Raw genomic sequence first — 25363 nt, 5'->3', positions numbered from 1 at the left:
TAGTGGGGAGGCAATAGGAGAGGAGCTGCCTTGTGGGTGGGAGCTGAAACCAAAGGCATAGTTAAGATCACTACAGGAGAGGGTAGCACAGAAGAGGAAGGTTAACTGAGCCTGGAGGAACCCTGGTGGGAAAGTCACATCATTGGTCATGCATGACAATGACAAAGCAGGTCACAGCTTCCCAGGGCCAGATGCCAGGTCTGGAGCCTCATTCATTCCCCACCTCTGACGCAGTGCTGGCCACACAGAAGTTAATTCTAAAATTCACCCTGATTTGATTTCTCCGCACTTTCATTGGCTAGAATCCTATCACAGCTTATTATTTGAAATGCTGCTAGGGGAAAATTTTTTTGAAGGTAAAATTATGACTTTCATACAAATATAAAATGAACACTTGTAAAGATTTTATTTAATTCATTAATTAACAAGGAAGTCAGTAAGACATTACCACCACTCCAAGGGAGAATCCAAAGAGTAGACACATAAACAAACAGGAATGCTTAAAAGAATTTGCTTTTATAGATGCAAATAGATGCAAAACTGGATTCTTCCAAAGGAAAGAAGGGATCAGTTGTACTTCCCATGGACAAAATTCATTTGTATAGCTGCAGATAAGAATAATTTGCATTGATATCAATTAGCTACAGTTTACAGGATTGTCCATAGCTCAAAGACAAGAAAGGCACACAACACTCCCACAGAATCGGCCCAGAAGGGTGTGCTAGAAAACACCTATGTTTCCTTTGGACTCTATTTTCTTCCACGTTTATTTCAAAGTCTTTCATGTTTTTCCCTATAATGTTAAAAACAAAAAAAAGAATTAGCCTTACCACTTTTATTAGTTGGGTCTGTTATAAAATACACATGGAAGAATACTCCAGTACTACCATACCCAAACATGGGTACTAATTGATTAGGGAGATGAGGCTAAATTTGGGATACCTTAGGATTAATCTGTCTCTTAGTTAGAATGGGAAATTCTAAGATTCAAACCAAACCACCTCAAATCTACTCTGGAACGTAGTGGGATATCAATCAAATACAGAAGATGTTGAAATGGTCCTGTGAGCTCGCTGCGAGCTTGCCAAGTTCGTTGGAGGCCTGGAGCGTGATGCTGGTTCCACCCCCGCCCCTGCCCCAGCCCATGCCTGCCTTCCTCTTGGAATGAAAGAGTGTCAGACTATATACGTAGCCTTCAGTTCAAGCGTATGATCCATATAAAAATGGAAACCCTCCTCTCCTGCGGTAGCGGACAAGGATGACTCCAGTTGCTGTTGGAAGCTTTCACTGCTCTAGCACAACAGTTCAGGAGGGATCAGAAAGAAAGCACGTTGATGATTACTGGAGAAAATGCTCATATGAATTCCCTGAGCACAGTATTTCTCTTTGCAAGTTTTAAGTGTTCCATGGCAAGTCTGCCAAAAGTGTGAGAAGTATAAATAGGGAAGAGTGGGAAGGAAAAATGGGGACCTGTCACGACGCCACTGAAAATAGGGAACTAAGAACTTTCCTGAGATCCAAAGTCAAAGGGGGCTAATATTTACTTAGAAATGGAGTAGCAGGCATGAGCTTTAGCATGAAATGAAAGGCAGAGGAGTGAAATTAGGGAATAGAAGAGAGAAACTTGAAGATAGAAAAATGTGTCAAATTGAAGTCCTGCTCTTACGAAAAGTACAGATCAAAGAATGAGGGAAAAGGGGACTTCCCTGGTGGCACAGTGGTTAAGACTCCATTCTCCCAAGACAGGGGGCCCGGGTTTGATCTCTGGTCAGGGAACTAGATCCCACATGCATGCCGCACTAAGAGTTCATGTGCCACAACTAAGGAGCCCTCGAGCCGCAACTAAAGAGCCTGCCTGCTGCAACTAAGACCCAGTGCAACCAAATAAATAAATAAATATTTTTAAATAAAGGAGAATGAGAGAAGAAAATTAGGATACGCTGACTGCTTATTATGTCTTGCACTGATTAGGAACTTTATATCTACTTTTAATTTAATCTTTCAGTTCCTATTTCCTATGAAATAGCTATCTCACTAAAGACGATATTCAAATGTTTAGCAGCACAGACAATGAACCAATCAGAAGCTGGCCAGAGGACCCCTGCTGAGCTAGGCCTTAACCCTTCATCAATCGACTCCCCAGGCCACAGTAGAGATCTTGGGAAGGGCTCAAGGCAGCAAGGGGACAGGAAGCAGGCTCTAGACAGAGGCCACGCACCCACATTTGCATGAGTGAAATGATGTGTACCAACTGAACATCAGCTCTGAGTGACACCTGTCCTCTGGGCAGGTTCAGGCCTAATCTCCGTCTTCACTTTGTCCTTCCCATGATGCTCCACTAGCATCAGGGGTCTTCCCTGCCGCTCCTGCAGAGGCCGGAGATAGATGGGCTCCAGACTAGTCATTTACAACCGGCCTCCAGGTCACACCTCCTGGGGTGAGAAGAAGATGGGCCGCAGGCCTACTGTTCACTACCAGCCTCTTATTTACATTTCCTGAGACAAGAGACAAATGGGCTCCTGGCTACGTATTTATGACCAGGCTCCTGTCTGCATTTAAAGATCTGCACGTTGATATAAGAAACAACAACAGGAATAGGGTAGGTAACTGGACATTGGACACTTTTATGGCAGGAGGAGAGAGGGGCTAAAGCCTGTTAAGAGATCAAGAGATCACACATTTCCCGTCCTTGAGGCAAGGGAGACACTACCCATGCCCTAACGGCCTCATGGGGTCAAAAAGGCAGGGATGCCAGACCATAATAAGTGTTGCCTTTGCCCATGCCAGACGCCTGTGTGATGAAATCCTCTTGACTGAGGGGTGCATGCTCACCTAGGGGAGGGTCCCAGGACAAAGTAGCCATGGGGTCAAAGCAAGATGATTAGCCAAGAAGGCAAAGACCCAGAAGACTGACCCCTTAGAAAGGATTTAACCTTCCCAAAGGCATGACCCTCCTGACTCTCTCGCTGAGTTCGCCCGTGCGTCTTTCCGCATGTACTCTGCTTTTCTAATAAACGCTTTACTTTCCTCTATACCTTCCGTCTCCTTGTCAGATTCTTCCTTTCAAGGTAGACAAGGACTGGGGGTTTAAATTCTAGCCGCTGGCCCCCGTGGTCTAGCGCTTAGGATTCCTGGTTTCCACCCAGGCGACCAGGGTTTAATCCCCTGGTCAGGGAACTAAGGTCTCGCTTCAAGCCGCTGCTCGCTCACTGCTGCATGCGTCCAAAACCACGGCGGGCAGCAGCAGGGACCCTTGTTCTCCTTTACCCCCTAATCCCTTCAGCATCCCCATGATTAGCATGCCAGCCTGTATAAATTTAGGTACATTTCTTTACTAAAGGCCTGGGAACAATTTCAGAAGGCAATTATAATGAAGGAAGGAATGAGTTCAAGTTCTAGTTCATTTAGAGTTCTAGAAAAGGCAGGGTTTCCCAGACATTTTTACTTGGTCTACCCAGCACCTTCCCCGCAACCCCCCATCTTGGTGCCTTGGTTAAGGGTGGGCTTTGCAGTCTGTGCTTTCTGGTTTTGCAACTGTCACTCAGTAACCTCGTGGCATTGGGCTAAAAGTCACGCCTCTCAGAGCCAGTATTAGAACTGGTGATTTTTATTAGGTGTGATGATGGCATTGGGGGCTTGTAAGGAAGTATCTTTTTTCTTCTTTTTCTTTGATTTGTAAACAGAGGTATTTGGGGAGCAGGAAATGATGTGGTGTTTGCAATTTGTCTCAAAATACATTCCAGATGAAAAAACGGGAGTGGTAGTGCCGTGGTAGGAGAAGACAGATGATTGTTGAAGCAAGGTGATGAATACGTGGAAGGGCGTGAGGTATCCTGTGCTCTCCAGACTTTTGTGTGCGCTTGAAAATTTTCATAATAAGGTAAACAAACCAAAAACAAATAATGAGCCTTTCTGGCTCCACATTTTAAAAAGAATAGCAGGATGTACTTTTCATGATTGTAATTTATTTTGATTTTCCAGATAGATCCCACCTCTCATCCTATCCATCAGCTTCTCTAGACATTAGCAGGGAACATTCCCTTTGACAAGACTTGCCAGTCCCAGTGGTAGGGAGTATATTGTTTTGGATTCTATACCTACATTTTAAAAATGTCACCAGTTTCCTATTTGGAGTAACTTGAATGCAAGTGTCTTATCTTAAGGTGTTGCTTTCCTCTGTCCCACTCCTTTTTTTTTTTTTTCCCCCGGTAGGCTTGCCATTTCTTTTTTTTCATTTTCATACACCTTTATTGGAGTATAATTGCTTTACAATGTTGTGTTAGTTTCTGCTGTATAACGAAGTGAATCAGCTATATGTATACACACATCCCCATATCCCCTCCCTCTGGAGCCTCCCTCCCACCCTCCCTATCCCATCCCTCTAGGTGGTCACGAAGCACTGAGCTGATCTCCTTTTTAAGGACTCTTAGGGGTTAGCGTTATCTCCAAGGAGAAAATAGCCTTGGGAGGAACAGCCTACACCCTGGTGTATAAAGGCAACGGGCTGCAGGAAGGAAAGACGTGGCAGGGTGAAGAGTGTTTACTGAGGTTCGTGGTTAGGGTTATCAGGGTCTTAAGGAGAAAAAAGAGAAATGAATCATCATCATTTGATCATGGTATTCACAGCCAGAGGGAGGGACAATGGGAAAAAGAGAAACACAAAGAAACCGTCAAAATAAAACTGGGATGTACGAGGGCAGGAGGAGGGAGAAAGTCTGAGAAATGGGGGAGGGGGATGTAATCGCACCGATACTGGCCACAAACACAAAAATTTGCCCATTCCTGGTTTACATTAAAAATGAATATGTATGCACATGTATTTGTCGGCTGTGTCCCGACTAGGCAGGTGATGAGGCGCTCCTTTAAGAACCTTAAAGACCCAAAGTTGCACTCAGACCGCCCACCTGGATCTGAGCCCAACCCTGGACCTGAGGACCGAATGGCCGACTGCGGCCGTGGTTGTTCCCTCCGCCCTGGAAGAGCTTGCAGGTCGATTTTTGCCAGCGGGTCGAGAGGGAGCCCCGGAGTCCTCCAGCCCGTGCTCTTAGCGCTCAGCCCCCGCCTAGACCGCCCGGTCGGAGCCGGCCCGAGCTGCAGGGCCGCCCTCCGCCGCACGGGGGCAGCAGCACCTGCAGCGCGGCGGCGGCGGCGGCGGCCGTCCCGGCGCCCCTCTTGGCGGCGGCGGGCGGAGGCCGGCCCGCGGCGCGCTCGCTGATTGGCCGCGGCGCGGGCTCTGCCATGTTGGCGGAAGCGGCGCCTTCTGTACCTTGGCTGCGGCCGCCGAGTCCGTGCGCGCGGCGTCCTGCTTCCTCGCCTCGTCCGGGTCTCGGCGCTGAGAGGCGGCGGCGGCTGGCGGGATGGAGAAAAGTAGGATGAACCTACCTAAGGGGCCGGACACGCTCTGCTTCGACAAGGACGAGTTCATGAAGGTGCGCGCTGGGGCTCCGCTTCCCGAGCCGGCGGCGGGGGGCCTGCCCTCCTTTCGCTCCGGGGCCTCCTCGGGCCGCGCCCGTTCCGGACCGGCCCCCGGCGGGACCTCGCTGCTCCTCGCAGTGGGTCTCTTGGCCTCAGGTGTGGCCGGGGCAGCCTAGAGAAAGCACCACTGTGAAATCGTGCGTAGTGAGCGAAAAGGCCTCGAAGTTGTGTGCAAGTGGTTTTGAGCTAAGTATAAAAAGCCCCTATTATTACCCGACCCCGTTAGCATGCAGTGCAGTAGGAGTGCCAGTCCCCTGGCCAGACAGAAGCTTGTTGACCAGCGCCTTGCACCTAAAAGCTCAGTACTAATGCATTGACCAAATCTCCGAACCCACGCCCATACCGAGGGATCAGGTGGGGGGAAAAGGCACTAAATCGAAAGTTTTTCCTTAACGTTCGTCTAAAGCTTCTGAATGAGATATTTAAAAGATGAGAATTTTCTCATTTTGTTGCGATACAACAAAGCAAGCTATTCTCCTTTTCTAAAGTTGCTCTACTGCTCTTTATAGGGTGACCTCGAAGTTGGTCTGCAGGTCATTGTAGGACATAAACTTACATAAGCAGAATAGCAATATAAACCGAAAACATTTTATGGATAATAAAGGTTCATCAGGCACAGCCTTGAAAATATCCAAGATTTGAATCAGAGCTAGGAGGAACTTTGCATACCTATTTGGTGTAACCCTCTCGGTCTGTACTTAAAACTACCAAGAAACATATTTATGTTTTATATCTAAGGATTGGGGGGTTTGATACCACTAAGTGGCTGTTTTCAGTGTTAAAAAGGTAAACGTTTTGGCTCAGTAGACGCTAAACTTTTAAGGAAGTGAGTGTAAGTCCCTTACTGTTCTTTTTTGATGACTTTAAGTCATACTATGCTTTTTCTCATTTTAGGTTCATCAGTCTCTCAATCTTTTTGTTATTTGCATTCAGATCACATCTCTGGTTTTTAAAAGTATTTATATCTCATTTCTTTATGGCTGAGTAATATTCCATTGTATATATGTACCACACCTTCTTTATCCATTCCTGTGTTGATGGACATTTAGGTTGCTTCCATGTCCTGGCTATTATAAATAGTGCTGCAGTGAACATTGGGGTGCACATAACTTTTCAAATTATGGTTTTCTTCAGATACATGCCCAGGAGTGGGATTGCTGGATCATATAGTAGTTCTATATTCAGCTTTTTAAGGCGCCTCTATACTGTTCCTAAAAAAGAACGAAATAATGCCATTTGTAGCAACATGGATGGACCTAGAGATTATCATGCTAAGTGAAGTAAGTCAGACAGAGAAACACAAATATCATATGATATCACTTATATGTGGAATCTAATTTTAAAAAATGATACAAATGAACTTATTTACAAAACAGAAACACACTCACAGATCTTAAAAGCATACTTATGGTTACCAAAGGGGAAACATGCCGGGGAAGTGATAAGATGGGAGATTGGGATTGACATATACTTACTACTGTGTATAAAATAGGTAACTAATAAGGACCTACTGTATAGCACAGGGAACTCTACTCAATATTCTGTAATGAACTATACGGGAAAAGAATCCAAAAGAGTGGATATAAGTATAACTGATTCACTTTGCTGTACACCTGAAACTAACACAACATTGTAAGTCAACTATACTCCAATAAAAATTTTTTTTTTAATGTGGTAAAAAACAGTATTTCCATCTGGATTCTCTCCAGTGTGGCCATATCATTTTTAGTATGTGGGGCTGTCTAGACCCAGGAATAACGTACTCTTGTTCTCGTACAGTGGTGTTTCTGCTAAACCACGGCAAGGAAGAGCATAACTTGTCAGGGATGTGTGAAAGGGACCGCGGAGTGAACTTGCTGATCCAGGAACGCTTTGTTCCACCCCCTGGCTGAGAGCTGCCCTGGAGCGAGGGTAGAAAGAAAGACCATGATGAGAAGAGGCGCACTGGAAGAAGAAAAGGCACAAGCAGAGATCAGGGGCTTTGTTCTGACTTCTGATTTCAGGAGTCTCAGAATACAGAAAACGTAACTTGTCCAACTTTTGCCTTCTTCAAGGCTTCCTTCAGGCTCAGTACCAGCATTCTTTCGGACTTGCTAGCCCCACCATGTTTCTTGCTCTGAGATGGCAGAATGCCTTTGGCAAGAGCAGCTGCAGAAAGCAGAAAGCAGAAACCTCAAAATATAAGTTCTAAAGTAGAACCTGCAGTAAGGAGAGGGCAAACTGGGAAGGTGGCTGGAATGGCCCTATTCTTTCACGGCTCCTAAGCCTCTGAACGTGCCCTACAGTTTGTAGTGCTAATAAATGTGACCACTTCACATGTAGAAGAAAAATACCTAGGACAGCTCTCCTGTGTTAAATGTTGATTTTCTAGGTGAGACCTGGAGATAAAGGTTATTTGCAATTTGTGTTTCCTTCAAAGAGACATTTTATAAGTTTTAGTTCCATGGCAGAAATGGTGGGTGGAGAGCTTGCTGTCGGGGTTATATTTCTACCTCTATGTCTCATTCAGCACATTTTGTAATTTGTTCCTGTGGGAAAGTTAGGGAATATCCTATTTGCATTAGGAGAGTTGAGATTACTTGAAATCCAGTCGTTGGGTTGGAAACTGTGTCATTAGTCTGCCAGACATGACGAGGGCCTGTTAGGACAGTGGTAGCAGTTGCTCTTGCTCACTTAATAAACAGTCATTCATTGATCACCTGCTTTGTGTCAACCAGCAGTCTAGACGGGATAGTACAAGGGTACATAAGATATGGTTTGGGCTGTTGAGTATGGTCACAGGAAGACCACCGTGTGTGCTGAGAAACTGGACCTAGTCCAGAGAGGCTGGAAGGCTGGCCAGGAGTGAGACCGCAAAGGTAGGAGGGCAGCTGGGAGGGTTGCAAGTTGGACGGGGCCCTGTGTGCTACACCGAGGGCCTTGTGCTCCATGAGCTGCCTTCACGGTTAAAGCAGATGATGTGGGCATGTCTGTTGCATTGGAGCAGCGTTAGAGGGCGCTGTGCCACTCGTTCCTTCAGGTGGATATCGGGTTCCAGCTCAAGGGAAAATTGTGTTGGATTTGAACTGATGAGCTAATATTTTGATATGGACCGTTCTTGCACATGTGTTTCAGTCCTAACTCAGTGTCTTAGTGGTACCTCAGACCTTTAGGAAAGTATTTAATAAATTCTTAATAAATAGCAAACTACCTTTCTGAACACAGAAAAAAAAGAGACTACTAAAAAGTTATTTCAGTGGTCCTTGTGAAATCTAATGAGAAAGAGGAGGGGACAGATTTGTGGAAGATGGAGGTGATCAAAAGACAGGAGTGGCAGATGGAAGAATCACTTGGGGCAGAGGTGGTGGTGACATCATACCGTTAGCTTCGTCACCTTGCAGAAATCTTTAGCGCGCGTTGATAGCCAGCTATCAGATGAAATAGGACCTAAGATCTTGGTATCAGGGAGAGAAAGCGGCCTGCTAACAGAGATAAATTAGATCCCTTTACCTAGGAGTGCTATTGGAATCGTAGCTTTCCCCTTCTAGCCCAGCGTACGACTTCGCTTCCTGTTTTATAGCAAAAATAGTGCCATCGAATGGGAACTCCTTCATCTTGCTGACGATGACGGCTCATTCTTGTATTTGTGCCCGTTCTCTTTCTCCTCCTCGCCTGTTACGTAGAGGGGTTTTCCTTCCTTCCTTCCTTCCGCCCGTGCTTGGAGCCCAGGCCCTCCTGCACTCTCCCCACTGGCTTTCAAACACGCTTGCTTTGGTCTCTTCCCCTTGACCCTGCTGCCTCTAGTCTGTCCTGTCACACTCTTCCACATTACAGCCAAATGGTCCAGTTGTTGTTACTTCCTTCTGCGCTTTTTGGCCATTTGTGTGTCTTCTTTGGAGAAGTGTCTGTTCAGATCCTTCGCTCATTTTTTAATTGGGTTGTTTGTCTTTTTATTGTTGAGTTGTAAGAGTTTTTGTATATTCTGGATATTAGACCCTCATCACATATATGACTTGCAGATATTTTCTCCAATTCAGTGGGTTGTCTTTTCACTTTTTTAATAGTGTCTTTTGACACATAAAAGTTCTTATTTTGATCGCGTTCAATTTTTCTATTATCTTGATGCTTTTTGTGTCATATCTAAGAAATGACTGTCTAATTCAAGGTCACACGGACTTTCACCTGTTTTCTTCTAAGAGTTTTATAGTTTTAGCTCTTCTGTTGAAGTCTTTTGATCTATCTTGACTTAAATTTTCGTTTATGGTGTGAGGTTGGTGTCCAAATTCATTCTCTTCCGTGTAGATATTCTCTTGTCTTAACGTCAGTTGTTGAAGAGACTCTTCTTTCCCCATTGAATGGTCTTGGCGCCCTTGTAAGAAATCAGTTGACTATAAATGTATGGGTTTTAAGTTCTTTCTTTTTAAATGTTTAGGAAATCTACAGTGTAAAGTAAAACTATTTCTGAGAAATGAAATGTGGCTGTTGTTACATACCACTGAGTTTGGGGTTGTTTGCTGTCATAGCAAAAGCTTCCTAATCCAGTATTCACAGATGTTCTAAGTAATTTAGTCTTGTGCAATGCAACGCTTGTTTAAGAACAAATATATAAATGGCAAGTTGAGCGCTAATGTTACCTAATAGCATTTGTTTGTGAGAGTTGAGTTATATGATTTAGAATGTCACCATGAAGTTCACACCTGAACTTCATCCATCTGAATTTCATACCTTCAAAGATTATGTACCTGAGGCAAGCAGAGTGCTCTGCACAGTCATACAGCTGGTTAATAGCAAGGCCAGGATGTCAGGCTGAGGCCTGCCCACACGTTCTTGCTGCGATTGCTGTGTAACTATGAATATAAGGTGTTACCTGGGGTCCTCTCAAGCAGCAAGATGTCTGGGCTAATTCTGGCTCTAGGTAAAGAAGCAGATGGTTTTCACTCAGTGGCTGTGAAATTACAGTTTGGTAAGAAATCCTCGTATCTGACACTATCAGAGCAGGTGTCTGGGTGATTAATTAAGAAAGTCAGTTTTTACAAGTACTCGAGGGATGGTGCTTGAGTCCTTAACGTTCTATTTTCACTCATACATGTGTACATTTATTCTCCATTGATGTGGCGCCAAGCTCTTCTCTCTGAAAATTCGTCTGCTGATTCGATTTCTAGATTGTCCTTTAAGTCGGTGAGAACCCTAAGGCATCTGCAAAGAATCTGGTATAGAATCCTTCAGGATTTGTATGACCCTCCTTCCAGCTGCCCTACCTGGTTCATGGTCATGTGATACATAATTGAGGAAAAATTGTCTTATCAATTTCTCAGCATCGGGTCTTCACAGAGCATCATAGTTTTCATGAGAACAGTTATCTTCTTGCACTTATATTTTGTTGGTTTATATAATGTTTAATAAAATTCTGTAATTTTGATGATAAGTACAAGTGACCTTAACAAGTTCGGGAATCATCACATCTGATTCTTGATGACTAAACAGCTCAGCTAGTAGCAGAGTCATAGGTGCAATGGACAGTAACCTGCTGGCTGTATGCATGTCTGCCTACCAGGGGCATCAGAATGTTACAAAGGGAGATGGCATAGCGAACCTGTGAGACCAGTACTTGGAAGTTGGTTTTGAAAGATTCTGAACATCTGTTCAGTGGAATACTCACATCCATATAAAATGTCAGTACAAGTTTATATGTATTATGGAAAGACATGGGAGTTATATCTCTATATGGGGAAAAGTAGCTTAGAAAAGGCTTATTAAGAGTGTGTGTGTGTGAACACAGGAAGAGGTCTGGGGTTTCGCTGAAGATGGTGACGTAGGAGGATCCTGAACTCACCTCCTCGCATGGACACACGAAATCGACAGCTACTTAATGGAACAACCTCCTCTGAGAAAACCCCCCAAAACTAGCTGAGCAACTCCTGCACATCTGGCAAACAAGAAAAAACCCACATCAGAGTGGGTAGGAGAGGCTGAGACACAGTCTCACCATACACCCCTCCGCCAGTGTGGTGACCCACAATCGGGGAACTCCCATCCCAGGCTGCTCCCCGAGGAGCGAAGGGTGTGAACCCCACCCCTGGCACCCCTACTTTCAAGACTTGCACCTGGGAGATGAGCCCCCAAAACATCTAGCTTTGAAAGTCGATGGAGCTGGCATCTGGAAGACCCATGAGGCTACAGTGACCTGAGAAACAGTTCTTGAAGGGGCAGCATGAACTTACCCTCCCCAGGGCCTGACACAGACACAGCAACTGAAAAGGGCCCAGACTTGCTGTGAAAGAGGCTTGTTTATCTTAAAGCATCGGCCTGAGGGGCAGGCTTCTAACCTCGCCCACGTCTGGGGGCTTGGAGGCTGGCGGGGCCATCTGTGCTCTCTCTCTCCTTGCTCCGCTCAACAGTATCTCCTGGAAAGGAACGTGTGTACTTGGTCTGGCGCCCTGATTTTTGCAGCTGCTGCCTGGGGACACCTCTTAGGTCACCTGGCTCTGGTGGCCAGTGAGGTTTACGCTTGTAGGTCCCCAGTGTTCATTGCAGTATTATTTGCAATAGTCAAGACGTGGAAGCAGCCTAAGTGTCCATGGATGGATGAATGGATAAAGAAACTGATACACACACCACACACTGGGATGTTATTCAGCCACGAAAAAGAAAGAACTCTTGCCCTCTGTGGTGGCAACGCGGATGGACCTTGAGGGCGTTAGTGCTCAGTGACATAAGTTAGAGAAAAGATGATCATGGTCTCACTTGTGTGTGGGATCTAAAAAGCAAAGCAAGAAAAAATGGACCCACAGGTACTGTTCACATGGGTGGTTACCAGAGGCATCCAGTGGGGAGTGGGCAAAATGGGTGAAGGGGGGCAGATGGTACAGACTTGCAGTTAATTAGGTAAGTAAGCCTGGGCATGTGGTGTACAGCATGGTGACTGTAGTTAATACCGTGTTGTGTATTTGAAAGTTGAAGGGAGTGAACCTTTTTTTTTTTCAGTCTGTTTAGAGAAGTCATTAAACAATAACAACAACGATAAACAGCAACAAATCCTAGGCAGCGGAGAGTTGGTACAATTATTATCACCCAAAGTGCATAATTTACATTAAGATTCATTCCTGGTGTTGTACATTCTATGAGTTTTGACAAATGGATAGTGACCTGTATGTACAGTCACAGTGTTGTATGTAATAGCCCTAAAGCCCCTCTGTGCTCTGCCTGTCCATCCTTTTCTCCCTCCGACCCCAGGCAGCCGCTCATCTTTTTACTGCGTCCATAGTCTTGCCTTTTCCAGAATGCCATATAGTTGGAATCCTATAGGATATACCCTTTCCAGATTAGCTTTTTTCACTTTGTAATCTTAAAAGTTCTCATAGCGAGAAAAGGAAATGTGTAATGGTGTGTGATGGATTTTAACTAGACTTACTGTGGTGATCATTTTATAATAGATACAAATGTGGAATCATTATGTTGTGCACCTAAAAGCCATATAATGTTATATGTCAACTGTATCTCAATTTAAAATATAATTTATATTTTAAAGAGAAAGTCAAAAAAATTCTGGAAGGATGTGAATCATGATGTTAAACAGTGAGAAAAACATTAATAGTGCGTATCTGTAGAGCATCAGGACTGAGTGATTTTTTTTTTTTTTTTACTGTCTGTCTTTTGTGTCATTATAGCCCACCCTCCTTCTCCTCGGGTTCCACATCTGTGGATTCGACCAACCATGCATCAGAAATATTTGGGAAAAAAAATTCCAGAAAGTTTCAAAATGCAAAACTTGAATTTGCTGAGTTAGCAACTATTTACATAGTATTAACATTGTATTTACAATTATCTGCATAACATTTACATCTTATTAGGTATTATGTAATCTAGAGATGATTTAAAGTATACGCAAATACTGCGCCATTTTATGTTAGGGACTTGGGCATCCCCGGATTTTGGTGTCCTAGGGGGTCCTGGAACCAGGCCCCCGTGGATGCTGCGGGATGGCTGTATTTCTTTGTTGGTTGAAAGTTTCACAGTGAACATTTGTTACTTTTAAAACTAAGGGAAAAGGAGCAATTTCTGTTTTGTGAGGAGCCTATTTAACATGTGTAGTTAAAAAAAATTAAATCCCTTGTAGAATGTAGGCGACAGGAGAGAATGCTCTTGGTCAGGGGCCACCCTCTTGGCGCCTTGATAGTGCACAAGCACCTTTATGTCACGTGTACTGAAAAGGACTTTCTCCCAACGGCAGTAGCCTTTCAAATGAGTAGAATGGCGTTTATCTCTTATTCTTTCTCTCCTTTTATTTCTGTGTGTAAAATGTGATATCGTTGCAGTAATTCTTTTTTCTGGTTTTATTTTCAGGAAGACTTCGATGTCGATCACTTTGTGTCCGACTGTCGGAAGCGGGTCCAGCTGGAAGCACTGAGAGATGACCTGGAGCTCTACTATAAGCTGCTTAAAACGGCCATGGTCGAGCTCATCAACAAGGACTATGCAGACTTCGTCAACCTGTCAACGAACCTGGTAAACTTTAAATCCAGAGTTCCTACCAGTCAGTGTATTTACATACGTGCTGCACACTCTCTTTCTCACTCATGTTTATTCTTAAAAGTGCTGAGTGTTTTTAGAAACCTTTTAGTTGATTTTTCCCCCAGAAACTTGGAGAGATTACTAATCTTATTAATAAAAGAACTAAACTTTCTTGATACACATTTTTTGTGTTTGAGTTTAGTTTGATTATATTTTGAATGACTTATTAAGAAGTAGTGAAAAGTAAAGGATAACCATCTCAAGAGTGGTTGTTTTTGTTAGTTGCTAAGTGATTACCATGAAATCTCACTGGTTTAGACTAATTTGCTAGAGCAGATACCAACTGTTCTTAAGGAAGTGCTTAATTTACTTTCAGGTACTGTGCTAGCCAGACATAGGTTGAGGAAACGTTGGCCAATATTGACCTTTAGGTGGCCTGGTTTTATAAAAACATAGGAATGGTTTGTGAGAAGCGCATCAGTTACTTGGAAAAGTTGTTTAGAAATGCTTGAGTTTTAATACTGGGAAAAGTCTTCTTGTTCATACTTTATTTTTTGTTAAATCTGTTTATCCAAAGAAGTATAGAAAGTCGCCATCTCCATGGGAATTTCAGGAAGCATTAAGAATAACGAGCTGTGTTTGCTTTTGGGAAGTACACCAGTAAGATAAATGTTCCAGTAGGATTAGAAACCCTGAAAATTTTATTTCCATTCTATTTAATTTGTATTTTTCTCAAAGGCTCTGATAATACTTAGGAGAGATATAGCTCATCAGACTTCCACATCAGCTGGCTGAACATCATAAGTACAGAGATAGCGATGTTTCCTGTTAAAGTTTTTTTAATTCATTTAAAATTTCATCCAGAGGCAAACTGTACACGAGGAATCTTTGATTTATTACGACTTTCCCTATTTGCATAGTTTCATGTATATCAACAGATTTTTTCACTTTCTGTGAGCAATATTTGTGGTAAGATAGCATTTCTGTTATTTATCTAGTTATTAGCAATATGTGATTGTACGGAAAGAATAACCTAAGTCTAGTACTGCTTTGCTCGTTAAACAGAAGCTTCACTGTCACTCCTGACTCTGACGTGCTTGTGCCAACGTGATTTTGCCTTTAGGTTGGCATGGACAGAGCCCTCAGCCAGCTTTCTGTGCCTTTGGGACAGTTACGGGAAGAGGTTCTGGTAAGTCCCCAGGTGCCGGTAAACAGTCTATATGTATAAAGCACGTTACGCTCGTTTGCCTTCTCCAAGAAGAACTCCTTTAATGTGTTAGGTTGTTGTGGTGGTGGTTTAATGGTCCATGATTATAGTACTCACCTTCAAAACTGGTGAAAATGATTCTCTACTTTTTGCATGTGATATTACAGACTGAAAACGTGTTTGGTTTGAAGACGACAGATCGTCAAAGAGTAGACACTTTTAAATGTCAGGGCGGAAAAGAAGGGTATTTCAAAATTTAACTTGTTCATACCACCTCCCCCATCTGTAAGTGGTCTCCAACTTAGAACTGGCTGACGTATAGTTTAAAATTTGTAATTTTACAAGTGTTTTCCCAGACAGTGTTTTACATGTGGTTAGGTTCCTGGACCAGTCTACAAAAGCTGTTCAACCCCTGTATGTAACTGAAGGATAATATAAATATCATGTAACGCCTAGTTTCTGGGAGAAACTCTCTCCCGTGGGAATGGGAGTGTCTGCCTGTAAGCCTTGAGGACAGCGACCCCATCTGGATGAACAGTGGAGCGGGAGTTTTGGCATCACCTCTGACAGGAGACCGTGTGGCCTGCCCTCCCCTCACCCACTCGTCTGTGCTAGGCACCCCGACCTCCATTGTCCCTTAGTTGTGATGCACTGCACCATCGCTTCCTGTGTGTGTCACCACTGGACCACGCCAGACCAAGTGGCCTCATGCACCTTGCCCCCGAGACCGCGCCTGGCACGTGCGAGGCTCTCAATAGGTAACGTAGGTAAAGAGGCCCTGCCTGGAGAGAACTGAAGGAAGTGCAGGGTAATGGGAGTGTCAGAGCTGAGAAGTCCCGAGGAGGGGAGGGGTAGGCGGGGAAGACTTCGTAAGACAGATAAGTGTTGAGCTGTGCCTTGAACTAGCAGATGTGTTTGAAAGTGTATGTTTTTGAATTTTACAAAAGCTCATTACAGTGCTTTTCCTTGGAGTGGAAGGAAAGGGGTTTGTGGCCCGCTGCTGGGCTGCGCGGCAGCTTCTGCGTGGCTCTCCTGCCTCCTCCTCGGTGCTCCCTCACCTCCTAGCCTCGTGGCTGGCGTCTCCTGGGCCTCAGCCTGTGGTAACCTCCCACTCTTCTCTGTGCGCTCTCTCCGCTCTGCTGACCTGTGCTTTGAACTTCCTGGGTTGCTCTCACGCCTCCGGGCTCTAGTCCAGCCCTGCCACCTGCCAGTACCACGTCGCCTCCCTTATTCTGCAGCTGTCTTTATAGCCACCTTTCTCCTCACCTGCCTTTTTGACCTCAACTCACGACGCTGCTCTGAGATTCTACGATCATTGAGGGATAAGACTGTTTCTGTCTAATTCATCATTGTAGCCTCACTGGCTACCACGGTAGCTGACATTTAATAGACATTTCATAATGTTTATTGAATGAATGAATTCACCTCTCTATAAAACTTTTGTGATTTATCTAGTTTATTCTGATCGTTTCCATTACCTTCGTTTTGGCCTCAATTCTTCATACTTGGCTTAATTTATTAGCTTCTGGACATGTTTCTCCACCTATGACCTCTGGCTTTTCCTGGCCATTCTGTTCCTTACTTCTTGATTCCTACCATCCCCCAAACAGCATTTCATCAGGAAATATCAGTGCTTCGGGATTCTCTAGTTCCCTAAAATGTGTAGAATCTAACGTCCTCCTAAATCAGCCCCTCCCTGTTTATTTCTACTCCTCTGCAAAATGAAGCCTGCAGTGCACCCGGGTGCATGCCTCACCCACCCTGAGTGTGCGCCGTCAGTTGTGTCTTCCCACCTTTGTCTTCTGATAACCTCCTCTCCACCATCGTCAGCTTCCACAGGTTCTCAGGGTCAGACTCAAGTCCCATCCCCTGTGCCAGACTCTCCTTTGATTCAGATGATTTCTTGAACGACATTGACGGTACATGTATTATTATTCCTTCGGCCGTTAATCCTCCATAACCTTGGCTTTATATGTCATTTTGCCCCCAAACCATGAGTGCCCTCGACAGCAGTTGTATCTGATATTATGTATTTTTGTCAATATCTGCATAATACTGGCTCGAAGATAAAATTAAGTTCTGTGGAATTTAATTAAATGTGTAAGTTTCGTAATGTCACAAAACAGTTTCTGCTGTATGTTTTCTTTATTCTTTTAAAGAGTCTTAGGTCATCTGTCAGTGAAGGAATTCGGGCAGTAGATGAACGAATGTCTAAACAAGAGGACATTAGGAAAAAAAAGGTAGGTTGTACATGGCTTCATGGTAGCACCTTGGAGTTAACGGCACTTCCGCGCATGTGGTCTGATTTATTTCTCTTGGTACCTTGGCAGAGAGGAAGTGTGGGGTCTCTCCTTATTTTTAGGCATCAGTGTTCAGCAAAGTTCGCGAGGGGTCGAGCCAGAGCTGGAGCCCAGGTCTTCTCACTCCTGGGCTGATTAAGGTCCTGTTAATAAGAGAGGTGTGCTAAAGTAACTAATAGAAGAAAAAGACAAAGAAAATCGCGTATTCTTCTCGTGCGTTAATTTATTCATGACGGCATTAAAACTTTTAAAGAAAACTGTAGATTTCTTATGCTGCGTGCCAGCTAAAAGCCCTTCCCTCATGTCTTCTCACACTTTTCAGTACTATGAAAGTGGTTTTTCTCAAAGCCTTTTTCTATGTATCTATATATACTTACACTTATAATGTCATGTCAACTGTTTGAAATAGTAAGACAGAATTTTAGATGTACCCAAGTGGTCACAAAATTAACATTCCTCAATTTTTCCAAAAGAAGAAACAGTAATAACTGGTATCCGTGAAACACTTTACAGTTTAACAGGCATATAACTAATTTCTCAGCACCCCTATAAAGAAAATATTAAAATTTTAGACATTAGGGAGTAAGTGGGCTTTCTAAGACCAACTCTTCCAGTGTTCTACTGCAGGTTGAAAAACTAGTGTGTTGCTCTCATTCTGCCACGTTTATTTCTTCTTTTGTTTCCACTTGTTAACTGTACCTCTGCATGCACTGCTTTTACATTTTACTGGTCCTGTGTTTTAATTTTATTATCTGGCTTTAAGGATGTAATGGCAGAGTTAGGATTAGCATTTGAGTCTTCTGATTCTAGCCTGGTGCTCGGTCAGTGTTTTCTAAATTTATTAGCATATTTTTCAAAATCTCAAGGGAAAGAAGCCTATTTTGAAACCTTCTGTTTAATTCTCCTTTAAATATCAGCTTTGGTCCAAAGATTTCAAGAATGCAGTGCCTTTCTAGAAAAGATTGTAAGCTTTGTGAGAGCAGGGAATTTTTGCCTGTTTTATTCACCCATGTCCTCACTGTCTAGAAGAATGTCTGGTGCACAATAGGTGCTCAGGAACTATTTGTTTAATTTTTTTTTTGTCTTTTTTTAAAATTAATTTTTATTGGAGTGTAGTTGCTTTACAGTGTAGTGTTAGTTTCTGCTGTGCAGCAGAGTGAATTAGTTATACATATATCCATCTTCTTTCGATTTCCTTCCCATTTAGGTCACCACAGAGCATTGAGTAGAGTTCCCTGTGCTGTACAGTAGGTTCTAGTAACTGTTTGTTTAACGAATGACTTTCTTTTTGTTCTTTTAAGGATGAGAGTTTTTATAATATTCCTCAACCTCTTCGATAATATTTATTGTGTAATAATGTCTTTAATGAATTGACGCTTAGGCATATAATTGTGTCGTATACATGTAAATAGGATAAAGATGATCGGAAACTAAAATTAAAACATGAGAAAAGGGTCATAAGAAAATAAATGTAGTGCCTATACAGGGGTTCATTTAAGATGGGGAAAAGAAAGAAGAAATAAAAATGCAGGAAATGAGAAAACAAAAGAAGTCTAGTTTTTTTTTTTTTTAACTATTACCTTGTAATAGAATATTGAAATACGCTTCTTCTGGGCAGCTAACATTAAGTTTTACGTTCTTGGGAATTCAGTGTTATGTAGAAGTATTCAAACTGTAGAGTGCTCCACACACTTTAAGGTGACTTTTGGCTTTGTATTTCCCTGCATTTAGAAAGGGAAAATAAGATAATTAAGATTAAACATCATGATAACTTCTTTTTGGCTTCATTTTTATTTTTATAGATATGTGTGTTGAGGCTTATACAGGTTATTCGATCAGTTGAGAAAATTGAAAAAATCTTAAATTCTCAACATTCTAAAGAAACATCTGCACTAGAAGCAAGCAGGTAAGTATTTTTCACTAAATATCACATAAATTAGTACTTCACACCCAGGCTACTTTTTTTTTTCAGTTAAAACGCATTTCTGATAAAGAAGAAAAGGCAAGTCTATGGCTCAGTGTTTTTGAACGTAGCTTATGAAAAGTGGAGGGCATGAGATGGTCAAGTTTATAATACATCCTTCTAAAACCTTTGTGGTGATGGACCACTGTTCCAACACATCACCTTACGGGGAGTCAGAGGAGTGTGCTTTCAGTGGAAGATTTTTATCTTTGGAATCGCCTTATGTAAGCACTGGCAAAATCCTTTGACCTTCCAGGTATGGAATGGCTTTTATCTTTCATAAATTTATGTAGACATGCCCAGAGTATCACCATTCATGTATCTTGCACTAGCATTGTAGCGTTAAGAAACAGTACAGGACACATTTAGTTAAAATTTATAAACAAGGGAAAGAAACCTTGTGAAGTTAGAAAAAAATGACCATTTCCTTTGTTACGCTGTGACCGTCTTACTACCTTGCTAGTGTGAATTCTAAATCAGCCAGGTGGATGAGTGGCTCAGAAAATGAGTAGGTCACACCAGCACCGTGGTGCCTTGGGAGGAGCACAAGTTTGTGCTGCGTCTTCCATTGGGCAGCCTGAGTCATGGCACCTCAGCTCCCTGTGTCATGGGCAGCGTAAGGCTAATAGGAACTCCGCTGGCAGGGCTGTCTGACAGCTCGGCAGCCCGCACCCGGCATGTCGTAGGCCTTCACACATCTAATTTGGGTCTGACAAGAGCTTCTCCTAAAGTCGCGTGGACAGCCGTAACATTCTTCCCTGAGTAATATTGGATAATCTGCTGCAAAGCCAACCAAAGCCAAATTGAATATACCTATACCAAAGTCTTACCACACGATAAAGGCATGTTGGATTTCTTAATTTTAGGGATCAAAATGTTAGATTTGGGAGCACCTTAAAGGCAGTACGCTCCATATCTCTCGTTGTATAGATTGAGGAATGCGGCATCCAAAAAGGAAGTGATTCTCCTGCCCTGGGTCTCTACTTCCTTTCATAATCAAGATGTACAAACAAGTGGTCAGCACTTGCTGTCTCTGTCCCTTCAGCCCCCCCGTCCTCGCGCTGCTGCCCTTACCTCCGCTGGCCAGGGTCTCCGCTGCCGTCCTTTCTGACCCGTCCCTTCTGACCCGTCCGGTGGAGCCGTTTGTCTTGAGCTGCTCCGCGTCTCTCTCACCCTCAGCAGCATTGGCAGCTCCTGCCAACTTGTCTGCACTCGACATCCGCCATACCTGCCTCCCTGTTTTCTTTCCACTTGGGTCCGTTCCTACTCCCTTCCTCACTGATGTCTTTTTCTATGATACTATTCCTTTGCGGTGTTCCATCTTTTTTTTTTTTTTCTCCTTTTTGGCCGCACCGCGTGGCATGTGGTATCTCAGTTCCCCAACCAGGGATCGACCTGTGGCCCCCTGCAGTGGAAGCGCAGAGTCTTAACTGCTGGACCGCCAGGGAAGTCCCTCAATGTTCCATCTTCAATGTAATAGATATTATGCTGTTTCTTGCTCAGAATCACCTTTGAGTACTTTTTAAAATTCAGATCAGCAACTTTGAGCTGTAGAGAGAGGAAAACCAGGGCAATGTAAGTGAATGGTAACTACAGCATGCTTCTTAGTACAAGAAACGTTTAGATAATTTATAATTAATAGATCCACACTAGGTTACTCAGGAAAGAGGGATTAACCTTTTGGGTTGGTCTTGCAGGGGAATTGCTCTCCCTCTAAACTAGTTTTTTGTGTGTGTGTTTTTTTTTTTTTTTTTTTTGCGGTACGCAGGCCTCTCACTGTTGTGGCCTCTCCCGTTGCGGAGCACAGGCTCCGGACGCGCAGGCTCAGCGGCCATGGCTCACGGGCCCAGCCGCTCCGCGGCATGTGGAATCTTCCCGGACTGGGCCACGAACCCGTGTCCCTTGCATTGGCAGGTGGACTCTCAACCACTGCGCCACCAGGGAAACCCTAAACTAGTTTGAATGCTACAGATCCAGGACTGGATAGACCTGAAATGGACAGCATTTCATTTCCTTGTGATGTGGACTTTTTCCCCTCATTCACTGATAGGTCACCATTAGATACAGGATGCCTCAAGAGAAGCCCAGCAGGCGCTTCAGTGCCTTTACATTTTTCTTCTTTTGCTGTTTAGCTTCCCTTTGAGTGGTATTGTTGCAGTGTATTTTAGAGGAAAGAAGTGCATTTATTACACTTGTGGCAGATACACAATGAATGTCCTTCCACTAGGACCCAGAGAATACAGGTCGACTGCTCTTTCAGCTCTTTGGTACATGAAAATGTAGAGCTCTTCTGACTTACTTGATGTATTGCCGCTAGAGGGCCGCTTTTATTTTATCAAGGAGACAGCAGTGTTTGGTATTTTAGAAGTACTGGAGGTATTTTAGAGGAAGAGAGAATGAGACAGAGCAGTAGAAGGGGATTCAGGTGTAAATAATAGGATAGGGCAAGAGAGGGAAGGGAGGTTAAAGATGAAGAAGGCCATGGACAGGAGAGCCTGGGGGAGGAGGTGGAAACACCCGTCACACCCACAGTGGCCTGGTCCAGCTCCTGCTTCTTGCTTGGACCCTGTGGCTGAGGCCAGGCAGCGTCAGTGGCTTATACTGAAGTAGTTGCCCACTGTCCTAGAACATGCTGTGCATGTGACTTGTGAAAGCTGATGGCACGAAGGATGCCTTAGCTGCTACCTTGTAACGGGGGCTGTGGGAAACACAGTGGGGCTAAAGCGTCAGCATTGCTGATCATGTGATGTGTTCTCTCGGAAATGTAAAACCTTTAGGAGTTAAATTTCTCTAATTGTCTCTACTAGCCCACTTCTGACTGGACAGATTTTGGAGAGAATTGCCACAGAATTTAACCAGTTACAGTTTCATGCTGTTCAAAGCAAAGGCATGCCTCTTTTGGACAAAATAAGACCAGTAAGTGTTGTTTTAGATTTCCACACTTTGGTATTTAGGAATTTGCTAAATAATTTTGGTTTTACCTGATACAGGCATACCTCATTTTATTGCCCTTCACTTTATTGCACTTCACAGATATGTTTTTGTTTTGTTTTGTTTTTTTAACAAATTGAAGGTTTATGGCAGCTCTGCATCAAGCAAGTCTATCAGCCTACCAGTGCCATTCCAGCAGCATTTGCTCACTTCATGTCTTTGTATCACATTCTGGTAATTTTCACAGTATTTCAAACCCTCCACCAGCAAAATGATTACAGCTCACTGAAGGCTCAGATTATGATTAACATCTTTTAGCAATAAAGTATTTTTTAATTGTTTTTTTAGACATAATGCTATTGCAGACAACGTACTGCAGTATGGTGTAAACATTTCTCTTACGTGCACTGAGAGACCAGGAAATCCCAGTGCCCCGCTTCACTGTGGTCCTGCTCGGTTTACTGTGGTCTGGAGCCACACTCGCAGCATCTCCAAGGCATGCCTGTCATGCCTGTGATAACTGTTGATCTGCGGGATTCTGAAACTAGCTTTGAATTTTTTCCTTCAGTTTTTGCTTTTTGGACCCCTGCCCCCTAAGTGTCACACATTGTAGATTTTGTGTGAAGACACAGGCATATTCTCCGAATTATAAGGGTAAAATTAATTCTAAACTTCATGTAACTTGACACACCGTATGATGTAGTCAGAGTTAATTTATCTGCAACTCTCGACTGGGCTTTAGATTCATGATGTTTGTCAGATTGACTCTGTAGCTTAAGAGGAAAATAACTTTTTTTCTCATTCTGCAATTCTGTCTAAGTCCTCCTTTGATATAGCAAAGATTTACTTATAAAGAGATGTGGGGTGGAGGAAAGATTCATTGTTACGCTCCAGAAAATGTTAATATTTTAATTTTACACATATTCTCTTCTAGTGCCGCCAGAGATTTGTTATGTATGTATTTGAGTCTTTAGAAATTGTTCCAGCTGCTTTCTTACCTGTTTTTCTTGCAGCGTATAGCTGGCATTACGGCCATGTTACAGCAGTCACTGGAAGGCCTCCTTCTGGAAGGCCTGCGGACTTCCAGTGTCGATGTGATCCGGCACTGCTTACGGACTTACGCCACGATCGACAAGGCGCGGGACGCGGAGGCGCTAGTTGGTCAAGTCCTGGTGAAACCATACGTCGATGAGGTTTGTGCATCCCCAGGCCTCCATTCGGCAGGCGTTCAGAGAGCGTCTGCTGTGTCCCGGATGCTTCACTGGGCGTGAGGGTGGATCAGAGGTCCTTCTGTGAAGAGTCTCATAGTTACTGCAGCATCAGCTGTAAGAAAAGGTTGGTCCCTGGTGGTTACAGCCAGCGTGCAGGAGTCAGGCACCCTCTCTCGTATTTTCTAGTGATGCTGTAGCCCAGGGATTATCTTAATTTAGTAGGGGACAGGTCTTCCCTAGGGAGAAGGTGTGTATCAACATTTTTAGGTCAGTTTTATGCTATGTAGATTATTTGCTAATAAAGTTTTTAAAACGAATCTTTCAACTACTGGTCTGGTGGGTAGAGTGGAACAAGTAAAGCAGATGCCAGCACCGCAGCTCAAGTGCCTCGTGGTGGGACAGCGGGCCAAGAGCCCTGAGCGTGGAAGGTCTGCGTGGAGGGCTGTCTTCACAGACTGCTGAGGAGTGTGTGGGCCAGGAAGGTGGGAGGGAGGGAATGTTCACAGATGAAGGGCTTTCATAGGCAAATTAGCAGCATAATACCTTAAATCCAGAACTTGGCTATCCAGTGTCCTTCACCTACGAGGACACAGTTAAAATTTGGGAAGTAAGCACGTTCTGCCTTTGAGCAGCCAGAATATATTACAGATTGTACCATGTGAAGTTGCCAATACTCAGCATTTTCCGACGCGCAAAAATGGCAGCTTTGTCTGGTTCAAACTGGTGGAAGTCACAGGCCCGTCCTCAGTGTTTGCAGACTTTCTTCAGTGCCACATCAGTGTGGACGCTCTTTCTGTCCAGTAAGTACAAAGCCCTACTCACCATGACTTTGGGGTAAAAGTCTCCCATTTATAAATGGGGAAAATTGAATGTCATTGATAAAAATGAAACTTAAGGATTAATTTCAATAGTCCAGTCAGCTTTCATTAGGATTACTAAAAATAAATGATCTGTCATCTTCCTCTGTTTGTATCCTGTTGTATTTCACAGCTGTCCTCTATAGGAGTGAAAAAGACAAATTACCTACACTATTTCTTATCACTAAGTGAAAATGGTTACTAATTTATGCCTTTGTTTTTCATTGAACTGAACCTAATGTGCTAAATTAAAGAAACGTTTGATGTTTCAGTGGCATATTAAATAAACTGTGGCCACATTTTAATTTTATTTAAATTCGTATGTTTGTCATTCGCCTCTTGATTCTCAACCTTAACACAAAAGATAAAATAATAATAAAGTAAAATAAAATATACTCCCTTCCGTCTTTCTCTGTCTCAAAGCTTCCCCTAATCTGAATAATGGTATTTAGAAGAAAAGGCCACGGTCAAGACAGCAAGGAGCTGTTGTCATGGGAAATCATCGTTTTATTTCGTTTTCAAGCTCAGGAGGGAAACAGGCGAATGTGTCTGGCTTTTCAGCTTCAGGCCAGTCTCTGGCACCCAGCCTGTGTCTCCCCCAGGTCAGAGCTATGCACCCGAATCCTGGAACTAGCTCTGAGTGAGGCTGTTGCTGTTAGGAAACATGTCAGCTGGGGAGGAGGGGGGCGAGAGGAAACACACTTTGCAGGTTTTCTTTGTTCTTTTCCCTGTGGTATGTAACTCATACTTGTCTTTTTTAAAAATGATGCTCCTTTTACTAGGTGATTGTAGAGCAGATGGCCGATGCTCATCCGAGTGATCTTCAGCTCATGTACAGGAAGCTCCTGGAGTTCGTTCCCCACCACTGCCGCCTCCTTCGAGAGGTCACGGGAGGAGCCACCTCAAGGTAGTCTGAGCAGCTGTTCTCA

General features: G+C 43.6%; 1 protein-coding gene across 3 annotated transcripts in view; it reads left to right on the top strand.

The window, feature by feature from the left end:
• Positions 1-5168: 5168 nt before the first annotated feature.
• Positions 5169-25363, top strand: part of COG2 (component of oligomeric golgi complex 2) — a 42041-nt gene continuing 21846 nt past the window's right edge. For all 3 annotated transcript variants that reach the window (XM_079900431.1, XM_079900430.1, XM_079900429.1), the window contains exons 1-8: positions 5169-5429; positions 13798-13959; positions 15089-15154; positions 17332-17412; positions 19275-19378; positions 22243-22351; positions 23380-23559; positions 25217-25341. In XM_079900431.1, the coding sequence (XP_079756557.1) occupies positions 5358-5429; positions 13798-13959; positions 15089-15154; positions 17332-17412; positions 19275-19378; positions 22243-22351; positions 23380-23559; positions 25217-25341 (899 nt within the window). In that variant the 5' untranslated portion in view covers positions 5169-5357. The remainder of the gene's footprint in view (positions 5430-13797; positions 13960-15088; positions 15155-17331; positions 17413-19274; positions 19379-22242; positions 22352-23379; positions 23560-25216; positions 25342-25363) is intronic.

Source organism: Stenella coeruleoalba (genome assembly GCF_951394435.1).
Source record: "Stenella coeruleoalba genome assembly, chromosome: 16".
NCBI classification, from domain to species: Eukaryota; Metazoa; Chordata; class Mammalia; order Artiodactyla; family Delphinidae; genus Stenella; species Stenella coeruleoalba.
This window is presented reverse-complemented; position numbering and strand designations above follow the sequence as displayed.